Raw genomic sequence first — 22,972 nt, 5'->3', positions numbered from 1 at the left:
ATATCAGTTTTCCAACTAGAATTGTACCACCAGAGATTAATTTGTACCATCCAAACAGTGGGTTAAAAATTTGCCACAAAAAGAAGGAAATTTTGATAAATTAAACTTTGAACTTATATCAGGGGTCAAGAAGGAGCAATTAAAATTAAAATTTTACGGAAAATTTTATTCTAATTAAAAAATTACAAATGTACTGTATTGTAACAGGACCTCAAAACTATAGCAAAAACGGTACAATGGCACCGCGTTGGCAACACTGCATGACTCGGTACAGATTATTGGGCAGCATTTCTTTCTTCCTTTTATAAATTCTTTGTCCCAAATTGAGGTTACAGAGCTACTTGATCAAAAATTACTATAGATCAAAGTAAAACATCTGATATGCAACTTTGAATCTATGGAATTTAATATATTTAAAATCAGCATAAAAAGTAGACACTTCGATGTAAGTTAAATTTGAATTCATCCAGGCTGTAAATCTATTCTTGAAAGTAACATTCACCTAGCCTAACAGGTTGTTCAGGCTGATTCGTCCAACAAGTCCAAATACGAGATTTGACTAATATTCGTAAAACCCTAAGTATTTGACCCGGTGACTATTTTTTTTTTCAACTTACTTCGAAACATGCATGTTCGAGTCTTTACAGCCTAAATCAAATATAAAAAATAAATTAAAGAGAAGTGTCGATGGCAGACTGATTATAAAGATGGTAGCTAGTTTCAACACTTATTTGTCACTCAGATTTGTAAGAAGTTAGTGTTATTATCAGTTATACATTTTATTATTTTTCTTATCTAATTTCTTTTCTTTTCTTATTTTTCTCTTTTTCTTTTCTTATTATTTTCTTTTCTTATCCTGTTTCTTATCTAATTTCTGTAGATTTTACCTCAAAGTTATAATAATGCTAAAGAGCTGCAATCCACAGCTCCCCTAAAATATTCCTACCTGAGGCATATAACAACGAAAAACCGAGGAGAAAATGAAAAAAAAAATGACAGTTTAAAAAAAACTTACGTACAAGAAAATAATATACAAGATGAGACAAAAAAACACATCAGAAAAACAATCGTCTTTATAAACTAATTTCTTATATGATCAACCTAATATATTTTTCTCCAATTTTTCCATTCATAAAGGCTTCCGGATGTGAAGTCGAAATATTATAAATTTTTTGTATATAAAAGAAATTTCAAAGTTGACTGTCTTAATTCAGTCTTATCTGTTAGTATATTCTCGTTTCATTTTAGTTATAAACGAAAAGGTAGCGCAGTGAAAAGAATTATTTAGTTTTTAAAATTTGGAATACCTTACAACTTCCTTTGAAAATGGAACATCGATCTCCTTGTAATGGTTTTCCAGATGGCGAATTCCATCCCCCCAGTATCTCCCCAGAGAACCATGAATAACCTAAGGAAAAAAAAGGTTAAAAGACCCTTACAACAACGAATCTACTTTAGGTTCAGCACTTTTTCATACCAAAAGAAACACAATTATATTAAAAGAATTATAATATGCATGGTGCGTTTTTAAAGAGAAAATATGGGATCTTAAAATCAATGTCTTTATTTTGATTAGCCCAGTGGAAACATCTCCCCTAGATATGTTTTTAATCAAGCACAGCTACACGGAATAAAACTTAAAAATTGGAATATCAAGAAGTAAAAACAGAAAAAAGCTGATTGTTAAAAAAAAAACAAAAACGGAAAACACAGTCGAGAAAAACAGTTTTTGATAGAATAAAAAATAGACGATACAAATATACTGTGAGAATTAATCAAGCAAAAAAAAAACACGAATATCTTAAGAGAGCTAAAGAGGCGGAGATCTTAAGCAGAGGGGGTACATCTAAATCTTGTGATTTTATTCCATTTCTGCATTTTGCTCTGTTTTCTATATGATATTGTTTTCTATGTGACATTTTTATATTTCCTTTATTATTCACCTTTCATTTGCTGTTTTGAAAAACTGACCATCCCTCTGATGGGTCCCTATATAAATTCATGCGAGTGTGCCTGCCTGAGTCTATGGTGTTCCCATCAAAGTAACTCTAATAGCTTCTGTTCCCTACGTGGATCAATTGTGACAATTGTGTTTATTAATATTGGTGGTGGTTTTCTTTGTTTTTAGTTTATTTTATTTTTTTATCATTATTTCTTTTGTGCTGAAGACGTCAAGTTTACATACTTGTGCAATATCCGCGTTGTTTTAGTCTTTTATCTTTTCACTCTACCGGCCGCAGTGTTGTTTGTGTCTTTTGATTGTGTTTTATGTCTCTTTGTTGTAAAAAAAAAAAAATTAATAAAAAAAAAAAATCCTTGGAAAAATAAGGCAGAACCAGTAATATCTAGAGCTATGGAATATTAAAAAGATTTAGATTAAATTAGCTTTATCCCAGAAAATTTTAAAATTTGCTGATAGTTTGAGTGACTAAAGATATATTTTGGAGTATTTTCTGAATGTATGTCACTAATGAATCTCCTGGAAGCAGATATTATCGTGTCGTTAGACATTTTGCCTTCAGAATAAAATATACGGTTGGGAATTTTCTAAATTTGGTTTTGTAGTGTGAGTTCATAGCTCCCAAAAAGGCTGTGAAATAAACAGACTATTTTTATGTAAACAAACTTCCTTGCTATAAAAGTTATTAAACTTATATATTCATTGAGATATATCCATAACTTAATCAATCTGACGATTATCCAAGCGATTTATCATCTTACTCTTTCTACGAAGCATAAAATAAATATTATAATCTTAAAAAAATAAGAATTTTTTCCAGATTTTGGTGATCCTGGAAGTATAAGACTATTATTAAGTTCTGATTTGCTTGCAACAAATAAAATTTTAGAGAAAATTTTTCAAAAAAGGCAATACTTCTTCTGTGATTTCACAACCAATATTTCTTATATTGATAGGGCTATAAACACTTTGAATCAATAAACAATGGGTTTTTTTTATTGAGACAAAGTCTCACCCCTTTCACTGGCTCAAGTCAAACTATTCCTCCCTCCACCTCTTTCCCCCAAATTTCTCCCTATGATGTTATAAATAAAATCCAAAAGCTCAAAAAATCAAGCACTTGCCCATTAGACATCCCAATTGACTTGATTAAAGCCTTTTCAGACACAATTGCTGGACCTTTATCTGATATTTTTAATCAAATTACAAAATCTGGTAAATTCCCAAGTTGCTGGAAACTAGGTTTTATAACACCCATCGCAAAGAAATCTTCCAGTCTGACTATAACCAACATGCGTCCTATTACACTCACTCCAGTTTTTTTTCTAAGCTTTACGAAGGGTTTCCTTTGTGACTGGCTTAAATTTAAAATTATACCACGCATTGACATCCGACAGTTTGGTAATTTAAGAAAAACCTCCACCACCCATTACCTTGTACACTTGATTCACACGATCCTAAGTGAACTAGAGAAACCAAACGTTTGGCTAAACCTGGTTTTAGTCGATTTCCAAAAGCTTTGGACTTAGTTGACCACACTATCCTAATTCGTTTACTACAGGATAACTTTGAAATTGACCCACTTTTAGTAAATATTGTTATATCGTTCCTTTCAGACAGATCACAAGTTGTAAAATACAAAAATACCTTCTCTAACCCCCTCCCTAGGTACTGTGGAATACCTCAAGGAACCTTATTGGGACCACTATCATTTCTTGTCATGATTAACAAAATTGGCAAGGAATTCCCCCAAAGATGGAAATATATGGATGACTTTTCGATCCTTGAAGTATGTCATAGGAATATTAAAAGTGACCCCGTTGAAATCCTAACCCAATGTTTGGATGAATCTAAGAATCTAAATATGACAGTAAATCCCACCAAATCACAGATAATGACAATCAACTTCTTGAAATCTACTCCTGCTTTTTGCAACCCGATCCCACGCGAAATGCTAGTGAAACATGTTAAGCTTCTCGGTGTCACAATTTCTAATGATCTTAAGTGGGACACACATGTTTCCAGCATTGTTAAACAAGCAAATGTTTCACTATCCATTTTTAAACTACTAAACAAATTTAATTGTCCTAAGATACATTCCCTCCGTGTTTACTTATCCTTTATAAGGCCGTTATTGGAATATGGATGTCCGGTCTGACATTCGCAACTTTCAAATGAACTTAGTGAAAAAATCGAGTCGGTCCAAAAGCGTTCGCTCAGGATCATTTACAAAGAAGGCAAAATTCCATACTCCTTCCTCCTTAAAGCTGCGCGCATTACCACCTTAAAAGAAAGGAGGGAAAAAATGTGCCTGCTTTTCGCTAAATCAGTCATTTCCAATCCCCGTACTGAAGACTTACTCCCTGATTTTCACAATCCCATTAGACTCCGACTCGCCCGGTCAGCCTCCTTAGCTATCCCAACTGACTCTCCGATCCATGCTGTTACAGAAAGGTTTCGCAAAAGTTTTATACCCTTTATTCTGGAACACCTCAATAATAATTCGTGATTATGTACTTGCCAAATTCCCCTTTTCCTCTATTGCCGTTTTTATTCTTTTTTATTTACTGCAATGTTTATGTAATTTAATTGTTAAGTTTAATGATTTGCCCTTTATCTTTGATGATTTTGCTTTTTAATTCCTTTTGATTTTAAGTGATTGACTTAATGTACTGTTTTGAATTTTTTTTTCTTAGCTTTTACTGACATATAAAGCGAATTCGGCTCTATAGAGCTTGTGATAGCCTTTTGAAAATAAATATTATCTTATCTTATCTAATCCTTTCTTCTTGAATTGAAGCTTTATGAACAAAAGTGGAACCATAATATTTTGAAAGGGTGGTTCTATTCTCAACTCCTCTGTGTTGGTAGGAACTCACACTAGAAGGTTGTAGTGCCTGGTATTTTTTTAACCCCACAGCGACCAAATGCATGCTTTTTTTCATAGCCCTGGGGGAGGGGGTCTGACGTCGCCCATTAGAAATGTTATCCAAAAAGGACGGCGACCTTAATATATATATACCTATATATATACCTAAGTCCATAAAATTGGGACCTAAATGGGGGGTAGCAACTTGCTAATTACAAAACCCAAAAGTGTTTAAGGTCCGGAAAACAGCTTTCAAGCCCTATCACCCTAGGAAAACAAACATACAACTAACGTAATAGTATCTCATGGTATATAATAAAAGTAAAGCATGCATACGCTTACTTTGTATGTTCACATTTCTAGGACTTAAAGGGTGAGGATCTGTTCGAAAAAGTAAATCGACGAAGATTTGCACAGCTACATTATTGACTCCTGTTTTCCTAGCACACAGTTTTATAAAATAATAATCCTACTTGTAACCTATATATGTAGAACTACTACCCTGCCATCTGAATATTTTATTGATTTCCTGAGCACAAAAACTAGCAATCGAGACCAAGGATATCAAAATTAGTAAGCCTTTGCTGTAATTCTAGATCCAAAGAAACCCAAACCGAGTACCGATATCCCAACTTTAATTTTACCCAAAAAAGTAGTGCTTTTCTTTCTGGTTTTCTTTTGTATGCTTTGTTGAACTTAATTTTTTTTTTGGATGCTGATCAATTGTCCCATGGTCAAAGTTGGAGCTGATTTTCCCAAATCAATTGAAAATGACAGTGAAAACTAAAAATACATACTTGTGTAATATCTGTGTTGTTTTAGTCTTTCATCTTTTCACTCTACCAGCCGCAGTGTCATTTGTTGTCTTTTGATTGAGTTTTATCTCTCTTTGTTGTTAAAAAAATCCTTGGAAAAATAAGGGGCAGTACCAGTAATATCTAGAGCTATGGACAATAAAAAGATTTAGATTAAATTAACTTTATCCCAGAAAATTTAAAATTTGCTGATAGTTTCAGTGATTAAAGAAATATTTTGGAGTACTTTCTGAATGTATGTCACTACTGAATCTCTTGGAAGCAGATATTATCACGTCGTTAGACATTTTGCCTTCAGAATAAAATATACGGTTGAGAATTTTCTAAATTTAGTTTTGTAGTTTGAGTTCATAGCTCCCAAAAAGGCTGTGGAATAAGCAGAATATTTTTATGTAAACAAACTTCCTTGCTATAAAAGTTATTAAACTTATATATTCATTAGATATATCCATAACTTAACCAATCTGACGATTATCCAAGCGATTTGTCATCTTAGTCTTTCTATGAAGCACAAAATCAAATATTGTAATCTTAAAAAATTAAAGATTTTTTTCAAGATTTTGGTGATCCTGGGAAAATGAGACTATTATTAAGTTCTGATTTACTTGCAACAAATATAATTTTTGAGAAAATTTCTTAAAAAAGGCAATACTTCTTCTATGATTTCACAATCAATATTTCTTATCTTGATAGAGTAATAAACATTTTGAATCAATAAACAATGGGAATTTTTTATTGAGACTGTTCTGTTGGATGGAACCCAAATCTTCAATGATCCTCCTTCGAGAATTGGGTATGACCTTGAGAAGCATTGATGAGTTCTCTTCATTCCTTTCTTTTTGAATTGAGGCTTTATGAAAAAACAGTGGAACCATAACATTTTGAAAGGGTGTTAAAACTGGTAATTCCTCTGATATTCTCTGGTAACGCCTCTAAACGCGTTCTTTCTTTACTTTCTCTTTCAGCCGCAAGCCAGGTTTCGCGTTGCTCATCTAATACATCGGCACGCTTTCTTTTGGTAATTTTTCTCTGACCCAAAAGCCTAAGCAACCCCTCCTTGAAGCAACACGTATGCAATACACGTATGCATATAAATAGATTGACCGGTTTACCGACTTCAGAACATGCAACATAAGTTGTCCATGGGAAAAACAATCTGTATTAATATCTATACCGCATTTTTCTAATGATTGCCCTTGAGATTTGTTAATGGTGATTGCAAACGCTAATTGAATTGGGAATTGCGATCTTTTAAATTGAAAAGGCAGATCCGTATTTCGCAACACTATTATTGGTAAACCTATTTTTAGTTGTAGCACGTGTGGTGGAAACCCTGGGAGATCCAGGGAATTTAAAAATTCTGATGGATAGTTAACCGCTTCATTTGATTCCAGAACTGTGTCGACAGACTTGTAAATGACTGCTTGGTCTCGAATCTTGGTCAGAATAATACTGTTGATTTCGTGGACGTCTTTGTTCTTCGCAGCCAGAATCGCTCGTTTACAAGGCCATTTATGATTTTTATAATTGGTTAGAATATTCGGAAATACATTTTCAACCAAATAATTTTTTGACGTCACTAAATTACAGAATTCAGGAGGCAGTTGTGTACGTCCTGAAATTGAGTCAACTGGGAACATTCCGTTTCCAATTGCCAGCAATTGATCTGAAAATGTTTCACCAGAGTGATCGTTTTGCAATCGGACACGCATATTCATAGTTAATTTAATGTATTTACGTGTGCCCATAAATAAGAATTTTTCCGGCAAGCATTTATTTCATCCGCAGGTGTCGATCTAGGAATAATAGGTAATGTTTTGCCTGAAATCTCCCGCAAGCAATATTAATGTGCTGCCAAAGGGTTTAGAATTTCCTCGCAAATCTTGCATTGATCACTCGAGAGCCTCGTGCGATTTTTTGTGTGCCATTGTGCACTCGTCCCAAACAATAAGTTAGCATTGCTGCAATAATTTACTACATCCCAGATGATTTGGAAATGTTCCACGTAGGAATTTCTGTAGATTGCATATTCAGAGGCAATTTCAAAGCGGAATGATCAGTTCTCCAGCCAGGCAGTAATGTTGCGGCTATTCTGGACGACACAAGGGTCAACACTACGTCATTTTTGGATCGAATTGATTCCAGAAGCAATCTATTTAGAAACGTTTTACCGGTACCTCCTGGCGAAAATTGATCAAAGCATTGCGATTGCTTCTGTTTTTGTGTTTGTTTGATGAATGTGTAAAGGAAAACTATGATGAATCCAAACAAGGTGATTTCTTTGGGGTCAAGAGGAGAAACGATATTTAAGGGAGTTCCAGGAGGGTGTTGCCCTCCCTAAATGTTCAAAATTTCACAAAATGAGCCAAACTGGACAATATTCCAAAACACACAATGCAAACAAAGTGTTCCCAATACCATTCTCACTTTTCCCTCCTCTTTAATAAAATTAAAAACAAGACTAAAATGACGCTTTTGACCGTGAGGATACTTACGTCACACAGAGCTTCATTCAATTCTTCTGCCTTTTCATGGTCGACTATAGATGGCAGTGTGTATGCATAAAATGCAGCAACGCCGTTTTTCACTAAAAGTCGCTCAACTTCTTTGTAAAAATTAGGAAGGTTAAACCAGTGACAAGCCACACAAGATGTCACTAATTGGGCAGATGACGACGAAAAAGGTGCAGCTTCAGCAGGAGATACCCTGAAAGATGAATTGTAGCGAATCAACGGAAACCCTACTGCAAAAAAAAAAAAAAAAAACACAACAAAACAAAGACTCTGCTACTCTTTTTTTCATAAACTGTTCTCTTTTTCGTCTTCTTTTCCATGCTCCTACATACATTGTAAAGATGAAGAGTAAATTTTGAGGATTTGAACAGATGTATTCCAAGCCAAATGGGTACCCATGCATGTGTTACGACCAAGGATTTTGATAGGAAGGATTCTATCTGTCAACCATCAGCAAAATAAAAAAAAATAACTTGAGGAGAAATAACTAAACCTATGACAAGCCACACAGGACATTGAAAAAATGTTCTGTTCACCCAATTTTCCCGATCGTTCACTTCCTTTTCAATCAGAAAGGAGTAGGATTGTATTTCATTAAACTCCAATGGAGTCTGTACGGTTTATTTCCAATTACTTTATCCTCCCAGACCGATCCTAGATCTCTCCAATGCTACCATTCTCCTATAATTTCTCTAGACCATTTAAGGTCACTAAGAAACTCAAAACTTCAACTCAATCAATCTGGATTGAGATCAAGTAGAGGCTGCATACATCTGCTCTTGACTCTAAGATAAATCTTAAGACACAAAAATGGTAGCCAACAGGTGCCAGTGGTAACTTTGACTGACTCTACTGGCGCTACTGCCTCAGTTCTTAGATGTAGAATCTGGATGGAAATGATTAAAAACAAGGAACCACAAAACCCTTCGCATTATCTTGGTCAATGATAACCGAACAAAGGCTTAATTCTAGCTCAATTGACAACTTCTGTCTTAGTTTGACTAGTTCGTCAGTGCAGTAGCTCTCGTCCCGTCGATTCAGCAGTGTTGACAAAATGAAAAATGACAAGTCTCCCGTAAATTATGATTCTTTTCCTGGCATAGTTATGTTAAGGAGAAGGTTACAAAACCTGGAAGAGGGCTCATTTGTTCATAAATTGAAAGTTTAGAGTGTCTTTTTCAAGGAAAAAACCAACGAAAGGGGAACCTGACGTCTCGTCAACAACTAATGTGCCCACGGATAGCTTCTTCCTGAAATCAATATGGTATTCGAGCAAATTTTCAAGATAATTATTTTTGTAAAAATGGTTGAAAGGTTCGAAAACCTGTCTACGGGAGCAACAAAATAAATCCAGGCCAACAGACAAGAGCCTCAAATTATACAAAACAGCCCATATCGACCAGAGGCTGTATACACATTTTAATAGAAAAAAAAATGACATATTACACTTTCTTGAAGTCAAAGTCAGCGAACGATGGTCATTTTGTAATAATGAGCACTCGAAAATCAAGGTCATGCAAAGGTTTTTCAATCAGTATGGTTGAAGTTCCCGAGTGAAATTCTTCAAGGGTCCTTCTCCATCTCTCCTCCATCTCTTTTTAAAGAAAGATAGAGATAGACATCAGGTTTCAGAAGGAAAGATAGACATGTAGGTTTCAGAAAGAAAGATAGACATGTTACACCTCGTCGAAATGAGAGTCACAAAAGGATCTTGAGCAGAGTGAGGCTTATGGGCCCCTCAATACCCCTACCCTGCAATACCCCTCCCATCCATTTTTGTTTTTTTTCACAGATAATTTAGTATGTTACACCTTATTCATATAAGTCATACAGAGATTCTCAATTTGTGCGATTAAAGCTCCCAAAGGGAGGCGCTTGGGTACTCTCTCCCCCTTGTTGAAATCAGAATATTGCAAGAATTTTTAACTTGTGTAATTGAAGGGGCAAAGGGTCAGGTCCTTTAGCCCATCGTCTCTCCAACCCAAACACCTAGTTTATTTGTGAAACAATGGAGTGAAATTTGTGAAACCATAGCTATTTAAATATATATTTTATTAACGGTTGTTAAATAATACCTTGCAGAAATTTGAATAATGCACATCAATCTGCGTGCATATATCACTATAATTAACTCAGGTTTTGCACTGATCAGAGCGCAAAGTAAGTATGAGGAAGGAGGACAGGGGTTTAAAAGAATTTAAATCAGCTGAAAAGTGACATTGTAAATTTTCAACCTTCTGGGTAGAAATGCTGAGTGAACATTGGGTCAAGCCACCCACCTTCCCTAGGAGTTACCAATGAGGGTAAGTATGTGCACCCACTGGCAATGAATATCTAGTGAAAACTGAGAGTTTGAACCGCTTTCTTGAACTACACAGCCTTAGAGTTGAATTGCAGTCTTAGTGCTTTCTTAAATTGCAATATTAGGTTTATTGCTGCTCCACGTACTTTTAACATGCGTATGAAACAATTAGTATCACTTACATGAATTCTGCATTTTCTCTTGGACTTTTTTTTCTGGCTTCCAAAATCTGTGCTTCGCTAATGTCAAGGCCAACGACTCGAAAAAAATAGGGTGCAATGGTGTTGGTATTTTGTCCTGATCCGCAACCAAAGTCTAAGGCGAGTTGTCGACCCTTTGCGTCAACCTAAGTTATAAATAAAAAAGTAATGGATAAGAAATGTTTCACTTGTAAATCCTTAAAAAAAAATGCTAGGTTTACTTCCTGGAACGTCCCACAAGGACCCTGTAAATACCGTTCCAGCAGTTGGGACTGTCTGCAAAACTTACTACTATCCTTCGTAAGTTTATATATCGGTTGTATTTACCATTTTCTTTACTTCTGTGTTTAAATCCTTAAAATAGAGTGGCAGATTTGCGAGCGTCTTTTAAATATGCTACTTTATTTTGAGGATTTAAACATTGAAGTAAAGAAAACAGTAAATACAAGCGATATATGAATTTACAAAGGACATCAGTATAGTAGTAGAGTTTACAAAGGAAGCAGTAATCGCTCAAATTATGACAGCTATTCGTAATTTTTTGGTGCAGTAGGAACATCTCACTAGGCAGTTTTTTTTCAAAATGGCTTTTTCAACTTCTCGTCACTATGGGCAGTGTTCCGCTCTTTACTAAGTTACAGCAACTGCTGCAACCATGATGACACTCAAGCCTTTTAGAGGGTTTGAGATGCAGTGTGATAAAGGGTGTACCGCGAAGTGTCATACTTATTTGTAAGCATTGATATTGTTGTTATATATGCGAAAAATTGATTGAAGAAAAAACGGGTTTAATTTCTATAAAGCAGTGAACAAAAATAAAATATATAAACTACACTTTAACTAAAAAAATAAATAAAAATACTCCGAATAATATTTGTTATTGTTATTGATGTTATGACCAAAAAAAAAGCACAGCTCGAAATGAAATCATTTCAGCGAAGTACCAATCACGCTATGGCCTTTAGACTGTCAGTTTGACTTCATTAGTCATGCTGTTTTCTGTTCTATCTAGTATTCAGTTATTCATCTATTGTAGGATTTGTTATCTTGATGTTGGACGTGATTATTCTTTAGAATTTCTTCTTGCTTTGAGTTACGTTTATTCATTGATAGTAATTTCTGTTCGTTTAACTTCAACGTATTATATGACTTTTTATCTGCTCTTCTTAGGTATTAAATATAAAAAAAACAAGTTTTTGTAACGGTAAGTAAGGAGCGACATTAAAACTTAAAACGAACAGAAATTACTCCGTATATGAAAAGGACTTTTCCTCCTCAACGCCCCGCTCTTTACGCTAAAGTTTGACCCTTTCTCTTAACTCTACTTTTTAAAACAGTAAGAAACCTTAGCGTAAAGAGCGGGGCGCTGAGGCGGAAAAGTCCCTTTCATATACGGAGTAATTTCTGTTCGTTTTAAGTTTTAATGTCGCTCCTTACTTATCGTTAAAAAAACTTGTTTTTTTTATTTAATTTTTGGAAGTTTTTGAATTAATGCATGATTTGATCTTGGCTCTCCGCACATAAATAATTTAAACGAAATTTGCATATTAATTAATTGCAATTAATCGGAAGATTTTGAGAAAAAAGAAGCGAAGGAGGAGGCCTAGTTGCCCTCCAAGTTTTTGATTACTTAAAAAAGCAATTAGAACTTTTAATTTTTTTACAAACGTTTTCATTGGTAAAAAATATACGTAACTTACGAATTAACTTACGTAACGAACTTCTATATTCGTATGTTTTTATTGCGTATATGAGGGGGTTCAACCCTCGTCGATACCTCGCTCTTTACACTAAAGCTTAGATTCTGTCCCAATTCCTTAAGAATGACCTCTGAATCACTAAGGCCGTAGAATAAATAGTTGAAATTACAAAAAATACTTTAGCGGAAAGAGTGAGTTATAACGAGGAGTTAAACCCCTCATATGCGTAATAATTTTTATTCGTTTTAAGTTTTAATGCTGCTCCTTACTTTCAGTAGAAAAAACTTTTCATATTTATTTTTTCAAATAAAGCTAGAAAATCCTGCACCTCCTTCACTGAAATTTTCTTTTACCATGAGAAGTCTCTCCATGGAAATATCCTCCCACGTAACCCCCCTCAACTCTCCCCCTAAACCAAAAAATCCCCCTGAAAACGTCTGTACACTTCCCAGTAACCATTATGTAAACACAGGTCAAAGTTTTCAACTTGCAGCCCCTCCCACGGGGACTGCGGGGGAGTAAGTCGTCCCTAAAGACATAGTTATTAGGGTTTTCGACTATGGCGAATAAAATGGCTATCTCAGAATTTTGATCTGGTGACTTTTGGGGGAAAATGAGCGTGGGAGGGGGCCTAGGTGCCCTACAATTTTTTGGTCAATTGAAAAGGGCACTAGAACTTTTAATTTCCGTTAGAAGGAGCCCTTTTGCAAGATTTTAGGACCACTCAGTCGATACGATCACCCCTGGGAAAAAAAACAACAAAAAAACAAAAAAACAAGAAAACAAATAAAGACGCATCCGTGATGTGTCTTCTGGCAAAAAATGCGAAATTCCACATTTTTGTAGGTAGGAGCTTGAAACTTCTACAATTAGGTTCTCTGATACGCTGAATCTGATGTTGTGATTTTCGTTAAGATTGTTTGACCTTTAGGGGGTGTTTCCCCCTATTTTCTAAAATGAGGCAAATTTTCTCAGGCTTGTAACTTTTGATGGGTATAACTGATCTTGATGAAACTTGTATATTTAAAATCAGCATTAAAGTACGATTCTTTTGATGTAACTATTGGTATCAAAATTCCATTTTTTAGAGTTTCGGTTACTATTGAGCCGGGTCGCTCCTTACTAAAGTTCGTTACCACGAACTGTTTGATTAATATGGCTATTGACTATTCTCTTTTATTTTCTTATATGACTTTATCTTTGCTCTTCTTAGGTGTTAATACGGCTATTGACTATTTTCTTTTATTCTTTTATTTATTCTTTTATATGACTTTATCTTTGCTCTTCTTAGGTTTTAATACGGCTATTGACTGTTTTCTTTTATTCTATTATTTGACTTTTCTCTGTCTTCTTAGGTTTTAATATGGCTATTGACTATTCTCTTAAACAATTCTTTTTTTGGATACCCTTCTTCAAAATCAGTTCCAACCAATCAACAAAATTGAATCAAATTAAAATCGACAAACCGATCAACTTAAAATACATTCACATTGTATCTCTTATCAGAGATAGTGTGTTTGGTACTCCCGTACAATCCAGAACACACTCGAGAAGTGAAGTTAGTTTAATCATAATGAAATACTGTAGTTTATTGAATACGAAAAAAATAATTGAAGAAAAAACGGGTTTAATTTTTTTATAAAGCAGCGACAACAAAATAAAATAAAAACTACACTTTAGCTAACAAAAAATAAAAATACTCCGAATATTTCGGCCCCACGTCCGGGAGCCTTTCTCAACGGAAAAAAAAAAACAAACAAACAAGGAGAAAATTACAACAATTTAAGACTATTTTTAAGACATTATAAAAATGCCATGACAACTAAACCAACATAAAAAATATAAACAATCAAATATATAAGAAACAAAAACTCACATTTTAAAACAAACACTCCCACAACTGACTGTAACTTTAGAAAAACTGAAGTAATTGTTTATATTGGCACTTTCCTCTGCCACAATCGATGTATAAATGGGAATCTATTAAAACCTTACACCCCCCCCTTAATATAAAAATATGTAGCACAAATTATAAAAGTCCAATGCATTCTGTGACGCGTCATTTATCGTTGTAACTATAATTAAATAAATAGAAGTTTTTTAAACTGAAAGCAAAGAGCGACATTAAAACTTAGAACAAACAGAAATTATTCTGCGTATGAAAGGAATTGTCCACTCAATAATGCTTCGCTTTTTACGCTAAAGTTTGACTCTTTCTCACAATTCTACTTTTAAAACAATAAAAAAACTTCAGCATAAAGAGCGAGGCGTTGCGGAGGGGACAGTCCCTTTCGTATACGAAATAAGTTCTGTTCAATTTAAGTTTTGATGTCACTCCTTACTTTCAGTTAAAAAAAAAACTTTTTTTATTTGCCTTCTGAAAGTTTTTCAATAAATGCAGGTTTTGATTTTAGCTCGCCGTACAAGAATAATTAAAAAGAATTTGTATATTAATTTTATGGCTAAATGGCTTTCTCAAAATTTTTATTGGACGATTTTGAGAAAAAACGGGTGGGGGAAGGGTCTGGTTGCCCTCCCATATTTTTACTTACTTAAAAAGGGCACTAAGGCTTTTAATTTTATTTACGACTGCTTTTGTTAGTAATAAATAAACGTAATTTACGTTACAAAGTTTTGTATTCGTATATTTTTGTAACGTTTATTAGCGGATTCGCCTCCTCGTCAATACCTCGCTCTTTACACTAAAATTCGAATTTTGTTCCAATTCTTTAAGAATGACTCCTGAATTACAAAGGGTTGAATTAGAATAAATAGCTCTTGTGAAAATACAAAAAAAAACTTTAGCGTTAAGATCGAGGTACTGACGTGGGGCAAACCACCTTATATACGTAATAATTTCTGTTCGTATTAAGTTTAAATTTGGGAATAAAATGAATCTAACAGTGTGATTTTCATTAAGATACTATGACCTTTAGAGGATGTTTCCCCTTTTTTTGAAAATAAGCCAAATTTTCTTAGGCTCGTAACTTTTGATGGATAACACTAAAATTGATGAGGCTTATTTGTTTGAAATCAGTGTAAAAATCCAATTCTTTGGATACATCTATTGGTATCAAAATTCCGTTTTTCAGAGTTACGGTTACTATTGAGCCGGGCCGCTCCTAGCTTACAGTTCGTTACCACGAACTGTTTGAAACCAATTTTCTTTTATGTTACTTTCAGCAAACTTCACGAGTGTGTTTTGGATTGTGGGAGAGTACCCTGTGTTTAATTGATCTTTGCATTCGCTTTAATTTTGATTGGATACCCCCCCCCTCACCCGCCATGGCTAAACACCAAGTTCGTTGATGTTGCTGAATCTTTTCAAACTGGATATATGAACCATCTGTGAATGAAAAATAAGTATGAAAAAGAATAGAAACCAACAGAATCAGCAAACTAGTGTTCAGCTTAGGGACATTTCCAGGCATTAGAAAAGGGGGGGGGGGGCTGAGATTAAATTAAATTAAAAGCAAACATAAAGATCACTCACATAAAGTTTACCTGATAAGAGTGAAGTAATGATGTTGCTTAATTGTAACTAGTTTAGAATTGTGCCAAGCTTATCGTTGTTTCCTTAGATTGATTTACGAGGCAAAGTGACACGCCCAGTTTTACGCCAATAAAATTAACTGTGATAAACACACACCCTTCTGATAAAACCAGAAATCTTGTGCAATAATTAACTACGCAGAAAAAAACACAACCACATGTTTAATATAGGATTAAAAAAACCGGTTGTATTTGCGACTCTAAAGAAATATCTTTATTGTTCTTATATTTCCACATGCTTATTAGATGTTAGCCCAATTTAGAAACAAACTCTAGGCTGTTTCACGGGCGTGGCCAGGATTTCACTTTCCTGGGGGGGGAGGAGGAGGAAGGTATTCAATATACATAATGGATTTTTACAATTCCTATATAATCAAAGAACCCGTTTCTATAGTTTCTTGCACTGTGAAGAGGGGTTTTTTTGGCAGCCCCGCATAACTGACGAATTATATTAATTGTGACGTAAAAGGTACTAAATGATTCTATATTATGACCCGTCAAAAATTTTCCCTCACAGATACAGGGACTCCTGTTTGCTATTAGAAACCCAAGACTGATTTGAAAACACATATTCCAATTTGAAAATACATTTTAAATAGAAACAAACATAACTGGCACTTACGATTTTTTTTTTTTGGGGGGGGGGGTATCCATTTATAAAAAAACAACTTATAAGACAAAAAACGGAAAATGGTGTGGAAAATTAAAGGAATCGTAATAAAAGTCTTAAAAATACAGAAATTTGTGAAAGGACATGCCCAATGTTATTTCTGTGAGACATAGGGAAACAACACAATATGGGAAAAAAATGCTAAGGAATTTAAAATTATATCCACCAACTATATATAAGAGATTTTGTTAAAATTTAAAGCATGTTTAATTTTAAGGAATTAGGCATAAATACAAGTTTCACAAAAAAAATTAAAAAAAAAATGTCACAGCAATTTCGAAAATATTGCAATCGAATTGTAATTCTTTACAGACAATTTTTTGGTGTCCGAGTCATAGATCAGCGTCTGGAGCTACCTCCTTGGTTAGCATTAGGCTGAGGGTTCGATTCTCACCGATGCTGAGCTATCATGCAGCAACAATCCGTTATTTGAGCAAGATACAATACGGCTAAGGCCTACTTTTATAGTAACTAATGATTAACGCACCTCCCTCTTCGATCATGAATTATGTCTTGAACCTCCTTATTTCTCAAACAATGTATAAGTTAGATCCAAAAGTCAGGCCCAGGAGCAAGAGACATAAAAATATCCACCAAGCCTCCAATCCCCCATTAAAGTTATGTCCCACAGTTTAAAATCTAGTGGATTAAAGTATCATTTTAAGAATCCATCAATCTTGTGTGCATATTAGATCCATTACTGAAACGTAAGAGTTTTTTGGATGAAGAAGAATTAAGAAGAGTTATACAACCATAATATCAATATATAGTGCAACATTTTCCTAATCTTCAGAATAGAGAGTCCTGAGCTAAGAATTTTGTCTAGGATCGGGCGAACGGAGTAAAACTGTATCTTTAAGCAACAATTTTCTTGTAGAGGGGCTTCTTTGGGCGAAACTCAGAAACCTCCCCCTCTTTGACAAAACAATGATAAGAGTTTGTAGCAAAAGTTACTCAGATAAGATCTCACACTAATATGCAAGTTTTCTTCAGACTAATTTCAACAGAGTGGTGGTGGGAATCCTCTTTCCCTCCCTCCCAATTTAGTGCAAGCAGCAGGTTTTCTGAAACAGCGATTCTCATACTAAATTTAGCAGGATTGGAAGCCAGTAAATCGCATGGAATTTTTCTTTTTCATCAAGTATATGAGGACCAGAAGCTTAAATCGCACGTGAAACGCAAGGGGACATGATGTGAAATTCAGAGCTCAGGCTATTTTTAGGTTGGAAATCTTTCTAATACTGATGTCACCACCACTCTCGAGAGTATGTCTGTGCCTTCGACTTCCGCAGAATACCAATTATTTAGTCAAATTTTAGATAATGACCTTTTCACTATCTTAGGAAGTAGTAGAGCTATGAATATGAAACGGTACTTACGTTTTATAGCGATCCAACTAAAGAAGTGAAGTTAGGTTGATAACATACCTAAATATGATAAAAATATAATACATCGGTAACAAAATTATGGAAACTAAGACAGAGAATTATGAAAAGCACGCCGCCCAGAATTAAATACCTAAAATTAAATTACATTAAATACCTAATCTAAACTAACCACTTTTATATATTAAATATTTAACTTAAATATACCTGCATAGTACTTTATCTTGCTTAGTCTAAGATGAGTATATCCGAATGGACACAAAAAACCGATTTCAATCCAGATCAAGAACCAACTGGGGTTGCTAAAACAAGCAAGTACCAATGAAACATTTAGAAATAAACATTGAGCCTAAATATACCAGATATACCCCGGGAAGATATTTAAATGTCCTTCCTCTACTACTTCTCCACTTTAAAGCTTACCCACGATCCATTAGAAGATAAGTATCAAATCTGAGCTTTACCATTCTCTTCCATTCTTTAGTCAATCACGAGTTTTACCGTTCTTACATTTTACCGACTAAAATTTAATCGGTATTTTAACCCAGCCCAGTCAGCCTAGAGTGCGGTTTGAAATCGTTAAAGTAAGATACTTTAGGAGGGGGGCACCAAGAAGAATCCACCCAACCTCATTCGTCTTCCTCTTTACAAGAGTACCATGTCAGTTGGAGGGGGGCACCAAGAAGAATCCACCCAACCTCATTCGTCTTCCTCCAGTACAAGAGTACCATGTCAGTTGAGAAAACAAATTCAATAAGGCCTAAATTTAAAGGAACTAAGGATCTTGCCTTTTCTTCCAGATATCCAATAACTCTTTTGATTAGATTAGGGGGTGGTACAGTCCTGTACTTTGCATAAAGTCTTGCATGTTCTGGATCTTCGAAATATCGCTGCGACATAACTATGAATACTGTACTTTTTTGAAGATATATACGAACAGAACTGGTCTAGAGTTTGGCAGCCGTTCATAAATTTTATCACTTCTGACGTATTTAAAATGCTATTTTCTTCAAGATAAATTTGCTCATTAAAAAAATGGGTTAAATACCAAGTGACACTGATAATGCTTGTATTTGTTGTTTTTTAGATACATTTATGGTTGTTTTGCCTTTATGAATAATAATGCTGGAAATTTTTTAGTTTTTACTTTAATTTATTTAGATCAATTGTTGGACCAGATGCTTAATTCCCCTCCCCCTACCATGAAAAATTAATAGGCGAGGAAAAAGAATCTGATAGAAAAATGTATTAAATTTAAATAGACAGTATTAGCATAAATTTAAATATCTTATTCAGAGGCGGCCTTACTGGTAGACCTTGTGCAGCCGATACTGCGCGGGGCCTTTTGGTCATGAGGTAGTGCGAGCAAAAATAGTGTAATGGGAAACCCCAGCCGTAGATTCCGTGTTTTTTTCTGTGAGACCCCTCACAAAGTCACAAAATCACTCATGTGGTTGTAACACATTCAGCCCTGTTAGTGTGGGGCCCCAGTAGAAGCGGGGCCTAGTGCGGTCGCACCACTTACCTCTCCTAAAGGCCGGCACTGATCTTATTGACTCAAAATCTAAACGTATTCTTTTAAGTACTCTTGTATTGGTTCAGCTGTTATATTTTAGATGATGAAGCCGTCTTGTGACGGGAAAGAATGACCAAAAGGGGATGCAAAATACAAAAAGGGGTTTCCCCTGGAAAGAAATACCTTAAAAAATAACTTTCGTTTCTGAAATATATCGGATCTTAGGAAAGATCTCTCAAGAATCCTCATGGACCTTAATCTTTTTTTGCATTTTGTCTTGATAAAATATTCCTTCCCCAGTTTAAGAGTAGTGAAACATAATAATAACAATAAAAAAACAACAACAATCCGATCACATTATTAAAAATTCTAAAGGTGCTGATGAAGCGAAGTGAAAAAACATTTCCTCTTCGTTTTTCTTACATTTTATATCTAATACACCCATTTTTTATGCATAGAAGTTATAGAAGATCAGTAAATAAAACTCTAAAAACTCTAAATAGGCGTTTTTTTTTATGAAAAGTGTGAAGATTTACCACAAAGGTTTAAAACCTTTATTATCTTCCAGGATTATATACATATATATATACACTAGCTTAAAACCTTCGGTTATCTTCCAGGTTTAAAACCTTTGTTATCTTCCAGGATTATATATATATATATATATATATATATATATATATATATATATATATATATATATATATATATCTATATATATAAAAATAAGTTGTCTGTCTGTGGATGTGTGGATGGATGTGTGGATGGATGTGTCAGGTGACGTCACCTGAAAAAACTGGATTAGGTGACGTCAAAACTGAAAAAACTAAAAAAAGGCAAAAACTACAAAAAAAAACTAAAAACTAATAAAAAAAATAAAAAAGCTAAAAAACTAAAAAAACTATAAAGGTAAAAACCAATAAAAAACTAAAAAAAAAACTGAAAAAACTAAAAAAAGGCAAAAACTACAAAAAAAAACTAAAAACTAATAAAAAAAGTAAAAAAGCTAAAAAACTAAAAAAACTAAAAAAACTAAAAAAAGGTAAAAAAATAAAAAAAATAAAAAATAAAAAAAAACTAAAAAAAAGGAAAAAACTGAAAAATAAGCTAAAATAAAGGTAAAAACCAATAAAAAACTAAAAAAAAAAAAGGAAAAAACTAATAAATGACGACACTCAAAGAGAAAGCGACCAGGACAAAAGGAATGTTCGATTAGCAATCAACAAAGCACCGGGACACAGGGAGTATAAATGACGACCAGGACATAAGTAAAAAAAAAAAAACTATCTATATATATAAAAATAAGTTGTCTGTGGATCTGTGGATCGTGGATCAGGTGACGTCACCTGAAAAAACTGGATCAGGTGACGTCAAAACTGAAAAAACTAAAAAAAGGCAAAAACTACAAAAAAAACTAAAAACTAATAAAAAAAATAAAAAAGCTAAAAAACTAAAAAAACTAAAAAAAGGCAAAAACTACAAAAAAAACTAAAAACTAATAAAAAAGCTAAAAAACTAAAAAAACTAAAAAAAAGGCAAAAACTACAAAAAAACTAAAAACTAATAAAAAAAATAAAAAAGCTAAAAAACTAAAAAAACTAAAAAAAGGTAAAAAACTAAAAAATAAATAACGACCGGGACACAGGGACACAACTACAACGGGGACACCGGGGGAAACAGGGGGATATAAATGACGACCGGGACAAAAAAACTAAAAAGAAATAAAAACTAAAAACTAATAAAAAAAACTAAAAAATCTAAAAATCTAAATAAGCTAAAAAAGAAAAAAAAGGAAAAAAATAAAGGAGAAAAACAAAACTAAAAAACGAATGTATATACAGACCGGGACACCGGGATACAAATGATGACCGGGACCCGGGACACAGGGAATATAAATGACGACCGGGACACAGGGACACAACTACAACGGGGACACCGGGGGAAACAGGGGGATAACCTGACAATCTATTTATATGCAAAGACAATGGGACAGCAAAGAATGTTGTATATTCGCAAGTTTATATAACATAGGGACACAACTACAATGGCGCGTAACTATTATGGCGCGTAACGACTTACGCGCGCGGGGGGGCTTGGGGGGGGGCGCGAAGCGCCCCCACCAACTAGGTGTTGGGGTGGCGCGAAGCGCCACCCCAACAGCTAGTATATATATATATATATATATATATATATATATATATATATATATATATATATATATATATATATATATATATATATATATATATATATATATATATATATATATACTAACCTAGTTGGTGGGGCCGCTTCGCCCCCCCCCCGCGTGCGCGCGCAAATCGTTACGCGCCATATTAGTTACGCGCCATTGTAGTTGTGTCCCTGTGTCCCACCTGTGAATATAGGTAGATATATTTATGTTTTTAACTACGTAAGACTTGCGAAAATACAACATTCTCCGCTGTCCCATTGTCTGTGCATATAAATAGATTGTCAGGTTTACCGACTCTTGAACATGCAACATATAATTGTCCATCCGAAAACAATCCGTATTCAGATCTATACCGCATTTTTCTAATGATTGCCCTTGAGCTTTGTTGACGGTGATTGCAAATCGAATATTCCCTGTGTCCCGTCGTCATTTATATATCCCCCCCTTTGCCCTTCCAGCGTCCCCGTTGTAGTTGTGTCCCGGTCGTCATTTAAATTCCCTGTGTCTCGGTCTGTAATTTCCCTTTGAGTGTCCCGGTCGTCATTTATATTCCTTGTGTCCCGGTCGTCATTTGTGTCCCAGTCTGTAACGTCATAAAGTCTTCAATGGCTCTGGTGGTGCAGCCAGTTGAGGAAGTTTAACTTTTCCTGAGGCGTAACACATTCCCATTGTTTCTCCATTAAATTTCAAGGCCTTACAATAGGGACAAATTTTAGACATAGTCCCGATTTGAACACATCTACTCAAGCTATAATCATCGACTGGGCTGTACCTGAATGTCAGGCGATAATTTTGACGTTGCTCTTGTGATTCCTCGGCACGCTTTCTTTTGGCATTATCTCTTTGAGCCGTAAGCCTGTTTTCACGTTGTTCTTGTGATTTTTCGGCACGCTTTCTTTTGGTATTATCTCTTTGAACCGCGAGCCTGTTTTCACGTTGTTCTTGTGATGCCTCGGCACGATATTTTTGGTAATTTCTCTTTGAGATGCAGGCCTGTTTTCACGTTGTTCTTGTGATGCCTGGGCACGCTTTTTTTTCTTACTTTCTCTTTTAGCCGCAAGCCTTTTGGCATTAACTCTTTGAGCCGCTTCCTCGGCTGTATCTTCTGCCATTGTAGGATTTATACTAAAATTTATCTTTGAATTAGCTCTTTGAGCAGCTTCCTCGGCTGTTTCTTCTGCCATTGTAGGATTTATACTGAAATTTCTCTTTGAATCGCCCCCTTATTATACTTATAATGACGTCATATACAAAGCCTTATCTATATATATAAATGCTAATCGACCATTCCCTGTC

General features: G+C 34.6%; 1 protein-coding gene across 1 annotated transcript in view; it reads right to left on the bottom strand.

Moving 5' to 3' along the window:
• Positions 1 to 18,913, bottom strand: part of LOC136024907 (putative methyltransferase DDB_G0268948) — a 35,075-nt gene extending 16,162 nt beyond the window's left edge. Inside the window, exons 1-4 of the mRNA XM_065700468.1 lie at positions 18,755 to 18,913; positions 10,642 to 10,805; positions 8,140 to 8,350; positions 1,308 to 1,408 (exon numbers count right to left, since the gene is read on the bottom strand). Of these exons, the coding sequence (XP_065556540.1) occupies positions 1,308 to 1,408; positions 8,140 to 8,350; positions 10,642 to 10,805; positions 18,755 to 18,865 (587 nt within the window). The 5' untranslated portion in view covers positions 18,866 to 18,913. The remainder of the gene's footprint in view (positions 1 to 1,307; positions 1,409 to 8,139; positions 8,351 to 10,641; positions 10,806 to 18,754) is intronic.
• Between the last annotated feature and the right edge of the window lie 4,059 nt (positions 18,914 to 22,972).

Source organism: Artemia franciscana, chromosome 3, assembly GCF_032884065.1.
Source record: "Artemia franciscana chromosome 3, ASM3288406v1, whole genome shotgun sequence".
Lineage (NCBI taxonomy): Eukaryota > Metazoa > Arthropoda > Branchiopoda > Anostraca > Artemiidae > Artemia > Artemia franciscana.
Note: the sequence above shows the minus strand (reverse complement) of the source record. Positions and strands in the feature narration are given on the sequence as shown.